The sequence below is a fragment of the Brassica napus genome, chromosome A2 (genome assembly GCF_020379485.1).
Source record: "Brassica napus cultivar Da-Ae chromosome A2, Da-Ae, whole genome shotgun sequence".
In the NCBI taxonomy this organism is placed as follows: Eukaryota; Viridiplantae; Streptophyta; class Magnoliopsida; order Brassicales; family Brassicaceae; genus Brassica; species Brassica napus.
In genome coordinates this window covers 854,865-868,413 of record NC_063435.1, presented here as the reverse complement: position 1 = coordinate 868,413, position 13,549 = coordinate 854,865, and the positions used below count along the sequence as shown (strand labels likewise).

The window sequence follows — 13,549 nt, the reverse complement described above, 5'->3', positions numbered from 1 at the left end:
GCTTTTTTTTTGTAATTCTATGAATGCTTTTATATGTCAACCACGAAGCTCCACTAGCCACAACAACTACATCACGAATGAACCACACCTTTCTTTCTTGGTCAACCATGAAACTCCACTTGTCATGAAACTCCACTTGTCACTGCAACGAGATATCCATATACCGAATTTGAGAGAAACACAAACGTTGAGAAAAAGATCGTGGAAGGAGGAGGAGGAGAATAACGAGGAAAAAATATTCTCAAATATATTTTGAGAGATTTAGGTTAGATTTAGTTTAGATTTAGAAAACTTCTTTAACCGAATATGGAAGTTTACATATTTTCACGATTTGTCTAGAATATGTACACTATCTAAGCAGAACACCGTATAGTTGGTGAGAGTTGTATTCTTCCTGTAGGCGTCATATAAGGTAAAAGGCATAACAAGTTATGTCACGTAATATAACCGACCTATATCATTAAATTGTGACTATAAATCGTTATCAAGCTGTAGGTATACCTAAGACATCTTTTTTGATTATAACGTAACCGATTCTATCTTTGCTAGAATATATAAAAAAGGGTAGTTTACGGTATATACCCATGATATATCTATGTTTAATACTTAGAATCAGACATATAAACTACACAGATTACGAGAATGAGTATTCTAACTATAGGTATAAGATAAAATAAAATATGATTCTAATTTTTTTTTAAAAAGTTTAAACATATATATTATCATACTTATGTTTTCAACACTTTTCATATTTTTTTTACATTTTTAAAATTTAATTAACTATTTTTCCTATTAGAAAAGGGTAAAACATGTCTAAAATTGCCAAAAGTATGAGAAGTCTTATTGTGACAAACAAAAGTTTAAAGTGTCTCATTTTTCCAATTCTCCCAAATTAAAATCCGAAATTAAAATGTTTCGAACAGCTCGAAAACTCCAAAAGTTTGTGTGGATTTTAGCAAGATATTTATTTGTTTGATTATAGTTATGTTGAAAATGATTATTCGACTCCATATGTTGAATGTTTCTTTGTTATAATAGACTTGTGATGAACATAATAAAACTATTTAGTTATCTAAATAAATTATATAAAAATTGTGCATATACAAAATATTTGTCTGCAGTTAAAAAAAATTATGGATCTGTCCACCTATTTGAAGTTAATTTGATCCAAGGTTTCTCACTAGGGTTGTCCTTTGTTTTGGTTTCGTTTCGGGTTAATCTGATCGGTTTCATTAGATTTAAGATCCACATAGCTCTAATTATTCCCCACTAACTATTGTACATGTATATATTTATTCGTTAGGTTTTATTATCAGGCATTATACCACGCAAATCTAGAGTGGATCCGACGTAACTTTTATTGCATATCTTTGTGAGGTTTTGAAATTCTTAAATCAAAATGTATCTGTCTCATGATGGTCTATGCATAACTCCAAAAACGGAAAGAAATCATTGACTCCTTTATTACTTTTTATAGATTACGATCATCAACCAAAATCGTAAAAAGAAAAGACTACACAATGTTGATATCGTTATATATTATATACAAGGGCATCTGAACCACTTGAAATTCTCCACTAATATGCTTTGCTCTAAATATGCAAGGACTAAGGATCGTGTTAATTCGGTAGTTTAATCACGTTTAGTCGATTAATTTAATTGACAGTTACCATATATATGTCTCGCAGTTGTGTAAATCATTAGAATACCTATTATAAACTGATTTAATAATATGTCTCGCAGTTGGTCAGCCTTGCAGTGTAGTTGGCTTATTAATCCGGTTTATGATAGTTGTAAATTATATAACCACAAATGCCAATGCAGTAGAATAAACTCGAATTCGTGCGCAGTGAAGTATTGCCTTCAATATACAATATCTTATATATGTCGAGATTTTCTTTGCTGCTTGCCATTTCAAGGATGCTTTTAATTATTTTTTGTACAAATACTTTGGTTAGTGCTTCTTGATTAGTATTATAATCAAAACCCAAGGTCGAAACAAGTGGTAGATAATAGAGTAGTATCCAACGTGTAATATCTAACCGGTTATATGGATTTATTTAATAGCGGGTGGAGAATCAAAGATTAGTGTTAGGAGTGAAAAAAGGGAAGATAAATACTTAAAATTTATTATTTTATCATAAAATACCATTTTTCTTATTAAATTTTTAATTAATAAAGCTTAAGAATCACCTTAGCTTATTTTACGAATTATATTTAGAGCATGAAATATTCACCCACTGAATAATTTGTATGTAAATCTAAATAGAGTAAATGTATAACTTAACTCCATTAATGAATTAACTATTTGATAATTTGAAGAAGAAAAAAAAATCTGCGGCCTAAAATAGCTATCAATAAGAAAATCTGGAAAACAAAATTTCAAAATTCTATTAAAAATGCGTGAAAAAAAAATGCAAGTTGCCTTTGGAAAAAGTTCAAAAAGAGAGAGAGTTGCATATGGACCCAATCTGGAACCTAGAGGCCATAAATATCAACCATTATCAAAATAGAATTATATTTCCATATTATTCCTCTTTGCCCAAAAAAAACTTTGGATTCAATATATTTCTATTTTACAAACATCAACAGTGAGTTGGCAATGAAATGATTTTGTTGACATTATTTATTGGAAATTTAATATGAAATGACATTGCAATGATCATTGGATGGATTTCTCTTGTCCTGCACTGGTTGGTGGATGATAGGAGGATACTACAGTGCCAACAATTTTTTTCAAAGAAAGATCACATAATTTTTGGACTGATCGTTGATAATGATTTTCATGGAGCATTCTCAAATATACCTTTTTAATTCGATATTCCAAGAAAAAATAACTATCAAAAGTTCCTAAAATATAATTTTAAAAGGAGTTCTTAGAACGTATAGTTACTATTTCAACTGATTTCTAACCATGTATTTATTTCAAACTGCACCACAACCATGTTTAAAAGTTAAAGAACTTCTTTTTGATATTTTATTGTATTTTCGGAATTTGGATTTATAGAGTAATATAGAAAATCTACCATCTCTTATCTGAGTCATTACCTATATCTGTCTTAAGTAAATTTTAGTAAATCATTCAAAATGATTTCTAAGTACATATGTTCTCTGCTTCAGTTCAAGTGACGATATTATTTTTAGCACAACAGTAAGTGATATTACACTAGTGTTTAGGGGCTGATGATTGAAGACAATCTTTCATAATCTCCTGAATCCTTCTCTGCAACACCTTATCCTTAACCCTACTAATCATATCCTCATAGAAAGCTTGAAGCCTCACAAGCTGACTCTTATCAGCACTCTCCAGCATCTCTCCCCACTCTTTCCCCATATCGAAGTACCCGGAGACCCGTAACGAATACGGTATATCTTCCTCTTCGTTGAAAGGCTTTCCAAATATGGATCCGTGAAGTATGCTTGCGTATCTTTCCATCACCATAAGCTTTGTTTGTAGCTGTTTAATCTCCTCCGTTGACGAGCTTTTGCCATCAGCATCAGGTTTAGGTGCTTCTTCACTGTCCTGTTTCACCTCATTCGTCGGCCAGAAGACAGGGGTGGGAACATAACAGTCCATAACATTCCCTGTCCCTAGCAGTCCGTTTCTTCCTCTTCCCCATGACCACATCTTGTAACCACCGTTCGCCACGAGAACTGTATGTGCAGCCCCGCAAGAAACCTGAACCGGGTCACGAAATCTAGACCCACCGGTTATCTTTCTCGGTACACTGTCGTCTCCTGCTTCCACTTCTGAGAAATTCACATCAGGGCATAGCCCTAGTCCCCTCTCCATCCCCCATGACCACACGTATCCCTCGGACGACACCACGCTCGTGTGGAACAACCCACAGTCTACAGAAACTAAGTGAGCGTGTTCCGGGAGCTCTGAAACCGGCTCTGGAACCGGTGAGCTCTTGGTGCTCCCACGCCCAAGCTGACCGTTTTCTCCAAACCCGAAGGTCCAGCAAACGCTTGGTCCTTCCGGTGCATCCTTCTTGTAGGTGAGAAGAGCTGTGTGATGAGCACCGCAAGCTATGTCGTAGACTGTAAGACCAGAGTTCTGGTTAAACGTCTCCACAACCTGAGGCCTTGCGCGGCCCTCTCCGTCTCCAAGCCCTAACTGGCCATGGTGATTATTACCCCAAGAATACAACGCAGGTTCTTGAATCTCCTTAGAACCAACAAGAGCAACAACGTGTTCATCCCCACATGCTACCTTCAAAACAGTCCGGCCATTGAACTCTGGTATAGGAAACGGAATCGGGACGCTTGTGAAAGACAAACGAGGCTCAGGTCCGGTCTCTTGTGGTGGAACATTGCCCCACATCCAAAGACCTCCGGCGTTATCAATGGCAAGCGACATCATGGATCCAGCCTTAACCGCACAAACCTACCCCAAGTGTAATGATTCAGGCTTTTGACTTATATAAACCAACACTATTTGCAAGACTATACCTTTAAATCTGATCTAGCTTCTCTACCTGAATCATCAGGAGAAGAACTAGATGCTTCTTGTTCAAAGAAGTTCTGTATCAAGCGTGGAGCCAAGGTGTTCTCCCCATCAAAACCAAGTTGGCCATCCATTCACCAGTCAAGGAATCAAATGCATTATATAGAGAAGAGAGCATACAAAAGCCATATCAATACATTCAGATGAAAGGATACAAATGTTATAACCCCAACACCAAACCGAGCCATCATCTGCCAAAAGCTTACAAGAGAATGGTCACTACATATCCATATATTATATTTATGAATTCACGAACAAGCTTATATTCGTATCATATACATCTCAAACCATACTATACCACATAAAAATGCAATGTTTAAGAAATCACTAGGCGGTAACTAGGTGCTTTATAGAGGATTATTGATTAGTCAGACGCCTACGCTACGCCAGAACCAAATCTTTTAAAAAATCATTCAAAAAATCATTGAGTTTTAGAACACTGCAAAATGTATTGATCATCATTCATAGTCACCAATTTTTTTCAGATAATTCTTTTAATTCAAATCAGCAGCAGCACATATGCTAATAGAAACTGTGAAATTGAGACTTACGAAGAGAAGAAAACAACCTGAGACAGCGAGACTGTGATAAGCACCAGCAGCAATACCAACGATTCGAGCTGCTGGAGAATCGAACTCGACTCGAGCTGGAACGAGCTCGTCCGTCTCTCTCCCCGTGCCGATACGCCCGAACATTCCTCTTCCCCACGAGTAAACGCATCCATCGCCTGCAAGAATAATCAAATCAAGAGAAGGAAAGGAATCACTCTCTATCTACTAACTAAATGGAAGCTGTGGAGATTGTTTTGGTTTACCAGTCAGAGCGATGGTGTGCGCTTCGCCGGCGGCGAGAGATGTGATTTTCCGGGAGAGATCTTCGGAGATCGGTAACGGCGTCGTTTTGTCTTCCATTGCCACTGCTCGAAGATCTTCTCTATGGATAAGGTTCAGTGATCAGCTCGACATTCTTAATTTTTTTCCTTTTTTACTAAATTAGTTTTAAATTAAATATAATCATCCAAAAATAGCTTCGGGCCTAGTCTCAGCACTTTAGGCCCATTGTATTATTCTAAAATGCTAAAACGATAATTCTAGGCCTGAAAAAAAAAATACCCGGAACCGAAAACCGATCCGTACTAAACTGAGATTACTGAACCGAACCGCTTGTTAAAGCTCTCCCTCCCTCCACCACGGCTTCTCCTCCCTAGGCCTGGGCATTCAGGTCGTCAGATCGGATTTGGGTCGGGGTCCATTCGGGTCCGGATCTTTCGGATCTAAAAGTTTAGAATCCGATAAGCTAATTTCAAATTTTCGGTTCTGGGTCGGTTTGGGTCGTGCCGAATCCGGATCGAGTCGGGTCTTAGATAGTTAGACCCACTCGGGTAATTAGAATTTATCGGTTCGGATTCGGTTCGGTTTCGGGTCGGTTCGGTTTAGGTTCAATCTAAAAAAGACCTAAAAATACAAAAAAATATCTGAAAATGTGTATATATATTAAACTATGTGAGATACAACAACAATTTGTTGTCTCCTAGTGATTGACCTCCATGTTTTCTAGACAAATAATTTGTTTTTGATTCCTCTTTGATGCATTTTATTTAATTTACATTATTAATTCGGATATCCATCGGGTTTCAGATTTGGGTCGGATCGGGTCTAAAACCCGCGGGTCCTCTGCAACAAGACCCGATAGAATAATTTGATCGGGTTGGTTCCTACCCGAACCGGGTTTTTTCGGATTAGTTTCGGGTCGGGTCTTCGGGTCCGGGTAAAATGTCCAGGCCTACTCCTCCCTCTCCAGATCTGCTGGTATCACTTACCAGAAGAAAAATTAGTAAGCAATCGTCATATGGCTATGGAGATTAAGGCTTCTCTCCTCCTCCTCATATTCTTATCATCTGCAATCGTATCTTTCTCCCTCTATGAAGATCAAGTCGGCCTCATGGATTGGTAACTCTTCTCTTCCTCTTCCGAATTCGAGTAAAATCAGCTCAGAAGTTTTCGAAAATGTACTTCTACTAAGTCGAACTATAGCTTTCGCGCCAATCAAATTAATCTGTGATTTAGTATGTTAGATAGATCACTCTGTTGAGAATTAATTGATTCACCGATCACTAGTGAGTTTGAGATATTCGATCGGGTCAAGCTTACTGGATGTTGATTTCGTTTTAAGTGTTTGATTTAGAGGAGAATCAAATGTTGTTGTATTGCGTAGGCACCAACGATACATAGGGAAAGTGAAGCACGCAGTGTTCCACACTCAGAAAGCTGGGAGAAAGCGTGTGATCGTCTCTACCGAGGAGAATGTTGTTGCTTCTCTTGATCTTAGGCATGGAGAGATTTGTAAGAAGCTGCATATTATCTCTCTCGTTTTGCTTCATTCTCTTTTACACTCTTTACGCGGTTTGATGCAGTTTGGCGGTATGTTCTTGGGACAAAGGATGCTATCGATGGTGTTGACATTGCCTTGGGAAAATGTAGGAATCATCTTCATTACATGTGGTGTTCATCTATTTCAGGATGTACCCTGTGTTCTAAAAATCGGTCTAGGCGGCGCCAACGTAGTATCGAGTCTAAAAGAAATGATTTTTCAAACTGATATTTTTAAAATTAGGTGTAAGCGTTCGAAAAATCGGTTTAGACGGCCGACTAAACATTAATCTTCTATAAAGCGCATAACCACCGCCTGAAAATTTCTTGAGCAGCACTATTTGCTTTCACTTGCCGTAGTCTTGACCTCTGTTTTTGTTGGATTGAAATTATTACAGACGTTATCACCCTTTCGTCACAAGGAAGTATGTTAAGAGCTTGGAACCTTCCTGATGGCCAGATGGTGTGGAAAACGTCGCTGCATAGCGCTCAGAGTTCAAAGTCACTGTTATCGGTACCGGTTAGTAGTATAAGCCTAGGGGTTTTAGTTATTTGGTACTACTGATAGTTATCTGAAATCTTAGTTTGTGTCATCATATCTTTGGTTTCTTGTTTTTGACTTAAGAGCTGTTTTGCAGATAAATTTGAAGGTTGACAAGGACTACCCTATTCTTGCTTTCGGTGGTGGGTACCTTCATGCTGTTTCTGCTATAGATGGTGAGATTCTCTGGAAAAAGGATTTCACAGCGGAAGGGTATGACAGCCTTCACTTTATATTTCAATGAGGTTGCTTCGAGTGCAGATAAGCATATTATAATGCTTTTGGCAATTGCCTCTCGCAGGTTTGAAGTTCAGCGGGTTCTTCAACCTCATGAAAGCAGTATAATTTATGTTCTTGGATTCCTTCATTCATCTAAGGCTGTTGTTTACCAGATTGATCCCAGAACTGGAGAGGTAGTTGCACAAAAGAGCATGGTTGTCCCTGGTGGATTCTCTGGCGTGATTTTGTCAGTTTCAAGCGATAAAGTTGTTGTTCTTGATTCAACGAGGTCAATTTTGGTTACTATTAACTTCTTAGATGGGGATATTAGCTTCCACAAAACCCCTGTTTCAGATCTTGTTGAGGATTCTGGAAACGCTGAGATTCTATCACCTCGTCTTAGCAATATGCTTGCTGTAAAAGTCAATAAACGCACTATATTTGTGAGGGTTGGTGGCGAAGGAAAGTTGGAGGTGGTAGATTCATTATCTGATGAAACAGCCATCAGTGATTCACTTCCAGTCGCAGATGATCAGGTGGCCTTTGCCTCAGTTCATCATGAAGGTAGCAAGATTCACCTCATGGTGAAACTTGTGGATGACTTGGATACTGTATTGCTTAGAGAGAGCATCGAAATGGACCAACATAGAGGGCGTGTGGATAAAGTTTTCATAAACAACTATATCAAGACAGACAGAAGTAATGGATTTCGGGCGCTTATAATGATGGAGGATCACTCACTCTTGTTACTGCAGCAAGGGGCGATTGTTTGGAGCAGAGAAGAACGCCTGGCGTCAGTGACTGATGTCACAACGGCGGAACTCCCTGTGGAGAAGGATGGTGTATCAGTGGCAAAAGTGGAACACACTCTCGTAGATTGGCTTAAGGGACACATGCTGAAGCTCAAGGGATCCTTGTTGCTAGCAAGCCCAGAGGATGTGGCAGCAATTCAAGAAATGAGGATGAAGAGTTCCGGGAGGAGCACACTTACCCGTGACCATAACGGCTTTCGTAAATTATTCATAGCACTTACTCGAGCTGGGAAACTCTTTGCTCTCTACACAGGAGATGGGAGGATTGTCTGGTCTATGCTGCTAAACTCTCCGAGCAAATCAGAAGCCTGTGAACGCCCCAGTGGTATCAGTTTGTATCAGTGGCAGGTCCCTCATCATCACGCCATGGACGAGAATCCTTCTGTTCTTGTAGTTGGCAGGTGCGGATCAGATTCAAGTGCGCCAGGTGTGCTTTCATTTGTAGATGTCTACACAGGGAAGGAGATTAGCTCATCAGATATTGGTCACTCTGTCGTGCGAGTTATGCCTCTTCCGTTTACCGATTCAACGGAACAACGTTTGCATCTGATAGCTGATACCGAGGGCCATGTCCACTTGTACCCAAAAACTTCAGAGGCGCTACGCATCTTTCAACGCGACTTTCAAAATGTATATTGGTACACTGTCGAGGGTGATGATGGTATCATCAGAGGACACGGAATGAAGAGCAGTTGCGCTGGCGAGACTGCAGATGAGTACTGCTTTACCACCAAGGAGCTTTGGACTGTTGTGTTTCCTTCGGAGTCTGAGAAAATCATTTCAACACTAATACGAAAACCAAACGAGGTATTAAATATTGGTTTCTAATCATCATATGCTTCATTTTATTAAATGTGTGAGTTGATTGTATTTTCCAGGTTGTTCATACGCAAGCCAAAGTCAACACAGACCAAGACCTGTTGTATAAATACGTATCAAGAAACTTGCTGTTTGTGGCCACCGTGTCACCAAAAGGCGCGGGTGATATTGGTTCAGTTACACCGGAGGAGTCAGCACTTGTGGTATACCTCATTGACACCATCACAGGGCGTATACTGCACCGTTTGTCACATCAAGGCTGCCAAGGGCCAGTTCATGCTGTAAGTTGTCACACTATTGCATGAGTCAGTGCAACTATCTTAAACCTTTGAAAATTGTTTGCATGTATTTAGTGAGAATTGGGTTGTTTACCACTACTTCAATCTTTGAGCTCACAAGTACGAGGTTACGGTCGTCGAGATCTATGATCAGTCTCGGGCGGTATGCCTTCATTACCCCCAAAACATTTTATCAATTGATGCTAGTGTTCTTCATCACTCCATGAAACATTAATTTGTAGGAGAACAAAAACGTCTGGAAACTAGTTTTGGGAAAGCACAATCTAACAGCACCAATCTCGTCATACTCTAGACCAGAGATGTTCACAAAGTCGCAGTCATACTTCTTTGCTCAGTCGGTGAAAACCATCGCGGTGACATCAACAGCAAAGGGAATAACATCGAAGCAGCTTCTCATCGGTACCATCGGAGATCAGGTTTGTAAGATTACACATCATATTATGTATATAGATACCTCCATTGATGATTGGTGAACTGATACTCAAAACTATTCCAATGAGTGATTAGATATTGGCACTTGATAAACGATTTGTTAACCCCTCGCAAGCTGAGAAAGAAGAAGGAATCATCCCTCTTACCGATTCATTACCCATCATTCCTCAGGTACACTCATACATCCCTTTTTGGTTTCTGTGCCTAGTCCGTGTTTGTGTGATTATGTCGATTCTAGTGAGCTTTGTCGTATTATCACAGTCATACATCACACACTCTCTCAAAGTAGAAGGTCTAAGAGGTATTGTAACAGCTCCGGCCAAGCTAGAGTCAACAACACACGTCTTTGCCTACGGAGTTGATCTCTTCTACAAAAGGCTTGCTCCTTCAAAGACGTACGACTCGCTGACCGATGATTTCAGCTATGCACTTCTCTTGATCACGATTGTAGCACTCGTTGCAGCCATCTACATTACCTGGGTCGTTTCAAAGAAAAAGGAGCTAAGTGAAAAATGGAGGTGATTGGATTCTTTCAAAAGTTTAAAGCCCTTTTTGGTTTTTCATAGTTGTAGAATGTTTGTGTTGGCATTCTTAGAAAGAAAAAAAAATTCTTGATGTTAGGCTTTGGAAACTGAATACTTTACAGACTCTTACTTGTGACCTTTGTCACATAGAGTTTTGAGCTGAACCGTCTGAAATTTTGAAGTTTATAGAAAAGCCTATGTCTGTTTTTGCAGATTGGTTTAAGACCAAACCAGCTGCTTATGTCGTCTTCGGAACAAACCTGTCTTTATACGTAAATAGTTTAATCGTTACCCTAAGTATTCACAATAAGGGAGTTTAAGATTCGTCATCTAATTTTTAATTGGACAATGTTCCCATATACACACGCACACATGACATCACATGATTATACAATTTACGGCTTTAATAATACGAGTTATAATCTCAGGGAGAACAAGTGTTAACGCCTGACAAATTTGGTGCGAATCAATTATTTTCTTACTATTTAAAGACAGACGTTCGCTTCACTTCATTTTCACTTCACTAAAGTTCCCCAAATCTCCAGCGATGATGAGAGCAAACCAGAAACCAAAACCCAACGCGCCACCGCGTCCTCTCTTCTCATGTGGCTTCTTCCGCCGCTGCACACAATCCGTCCTCAGTCCTACCTCACCCCACCAACAGCCTCGCCGGAAGCCAGCCACCACCTCGTCCTCTTCATCCTCCTCGACCTCCACTTCTCAAAGCTTCACTCAATGGCGCTTCCCTCATCATGTTGATCAAACTCCGTCCACCACTCCTCCTCCTCCAGCTCCCGCTCGTCCTCCGCCTCTTCCGGTCGCCACCACTCTCCAAGAAACCTACCAGATCGCTGAGCTTCACCTCGCGTCAGTCTCCGAATCCGACAAGCTCCTAGCTCTTCAGCTACTCGAGCGGGTCGTCGTACCCGACCCGCCGTCTGATCCGACGTGTCCTCCGGGTCTCATGCGAGGCCTAGTCTCTTGCCTTCGCGGCAACAGGATCGTAACCGCCAAATACGTCACCAAGATCCTCCTCGCGCTCTGCCTCGCCGAAGGCAACCGCCGCGTGGCGGTCGAGGCGGGAGCCGCCAGAGCGGTGGTGGAAACCGCGGCGGGGCTGGAGAACTCTGCGGTGGAGCGCGCCTTAGCTGCGCTCGAGCTCATGTGCACGACGGCGGAAGGCGCGGCGGAGGTTCGTGCTCACGCAATGACGGTGCCGGCGATGGTGGCGGTGATGGCGAGGTTGGCGGGGAGGGGGAGAGAGTACGCCATAAGCATACTCGCCGTTGTTTACGGAAGAGGAGGAGCATTTTCCGGCGAAGAGATTACTGTGGCGCCGGCGGAGGAAGTGGCGAGGGCGGTAGCGCTGGCGCTGGAAGGAGAGTGTACGGCGAGAGGGAGAAGAAAAGGGGCCCACCTATTGAAGACCCTTGAAGAATATGGACGGTTGGATCTGAGTCAGAATGGGACATAGGAAAAATAAAATCCAACGGCTGAGATTATGTCAGATAAAATAAATCTGAAAGCTAGTTTGGGGTCACGGGCTTGTTGTTCTTTTGTTAAAGAAGTGTGGGCCTTCGTCTCTGTCTCCCCCTATCCATGTGTATATCTTATGTTATGTATGTATTATTTACTCGTTCTTCCTAAATAAATTTATTTTAAAATCTATTTATTTTATGAAAGACAGATTTGCTGAACGACCCAAAATCTTATTTCTGACAAAGAAACTATGTTTGATTGCATGCATCATTGGATGATTAAACGCATTTTATATTTTGCTTATTCTAAATTTCTTTTTGTTAAAGTAAAAGGTTAGTAGTGAAGAGTAAAACAGAAACGAGCATTACCTTTATATATTTCAATATGTATAGTGTAGATGGTGAATCTGATTGGTAACATGCGAAAATGGTGATTTCATAGCTTTATAACTTTAGCTAGTTTTTTACGGAACACTTAACTTTAGCTAGCTAGAATGGTCTTTGCACGTACAAACATCCTTGTATTCAATCATATCTTCTTAGGCGGGTGGTAAATATTCAAGAAGTAATCATATGCTTCTGGTCTGATAAAGTTTCATCTTACAATGAAAGAGAACAATACTTTAGAAACAAGGAAACTCATGTGTTGTTTCCTATTCATGGATTGGTCATTTTCCGACTAGCTATTTGGCATTAACATATGTGGTGGTCTATCTGTTTATTAGCTGAGAGACACGTCCACAGAGACGAGAACATGTTCAGGTCATTTCATATATATAGCAATTCCGATACTATACATAACGCCTTTATTAAAACGTACATATAATAATTTTATTTTTAATGTTTCAGGTTCAAGTGTTTTACCATACAATCTTTGGAATAGTTGATAGACTTCTACACAATGATGCATTCTTTGTAAAAAAGTTTTCTTTTGTTATGAATATAAATTTTTCATTCATTAAAAAAAAAGTTTCAGGTCTAAAAACTCTATAATCAGAAATAAAAAAAATTAAAAATGGTAGAAGCTATAATACGAATCAAATATAATTTCTTGCCCTAAGTATCCAGAAAAAATGGACTACTTATTGGTCTACCAATAAAATTAGAATTGATGCAAATGAACGTACAACAAAAAGTAAAACTTGACATACGTAATGTACACCTACATTGTTTGACCTAGTACACGTTCACGTATTATGATGTACATCATACCTATACAAATTTCAAATCTACAAATTAACTAGGGTAGAATAAGTTTACCAAAAAATAAGCTAGCGTTACTCCCTTTTTACTGATCTCGCCAGGGTTATGGCAAGTAATGACGACATATTTAACATTTCAATACCACGTACGTACCAAAAGTATAATTATGACCAACCGCACCAGCCAGTTTATTTGAACGATAATTTGGTTTGCGACTAATTATTCCGCTTAGTGAGTTGGTAATATATATCATACCATATCACTACCTTTAACTTAACAGTCTCCAAAGCTACAAAATATCGTACTCCGATAGAAATATGGCCAATACAACCCATTAACCGTA

The 13,549-nt window shown here is 39.6% G+C and overlaps 3 protein-coding genes across 3 annotated transcripts; 2 read left to right on the top strand and 1 right to left on the bottom strand.

The window, feature by feature from the left end:
• Window positions 1–3,059: 3,059 nt before the first annotated feature.
• On the bottom strand, window positions 3,060–5,533 carry LOC106383583 (ultraviolet-B receptor UVR8-like). The gene is made up of 5 exons (XM_013823665.3): window positions 5,325–5,533; window positions 5,079–5,237; window positions 4,666–4,701; window positions 4,456–4,580; window positions 3,060–4,390 (listed from the first exon to the last, which is right to left on the bottom strand). Exons 1-5 carry the CDS (start codon window positions 5,419–5,421, stop codon window positions 3,167–3,169), a joined length of 1,641 nt encoding a protein of 546 aa, XP_013679119.2. The 5' UTR covers window positions 5,422–5,533; the 3' UTR covers window positions 3,060–3,166.
• Window positions 5,534–5,743: 210 nt separating this feature from the next.
• LOC106416207 (ER membrane protein complex subunit 1-like) lies at window positions 5,744–10,999 on the top strand. Its single transcript, XM_048747748.1, has 2 exons — window positions 5,744–9,711; window positions 9,791–10,999. Exon 1 carries the CDS (start codon window positions 7,594–7,596, stop codon window positions 9,277–9,279), a length of 1,686 nt encoding a protein of 561 aa, XP_048603705.1. The 5' UTR covers window positions 5,744–7,593; the 3' UTR covers window positions 9,280–9,711; window positions 9,791–10,999.
• Window positions 10,966–12,193, top strand: LOC106383575 (E3 ubiquitin-protein ligase PUB23-like). The gene has a single exon (XM_013823657.3). It carries the CDS (start codon window positions 11,073–11,075, stop codon window positions 11,997–11,999), a length of 927 nt encoding a protein of 308 aa, XP_013679111.1. The 5' UTR covers window positions 10,966–11,072; the 3' UTR covers window positions 12,000–12,193.
• Window positions 12,194–13,549: the final 1,356 nt, after the last annotated feature.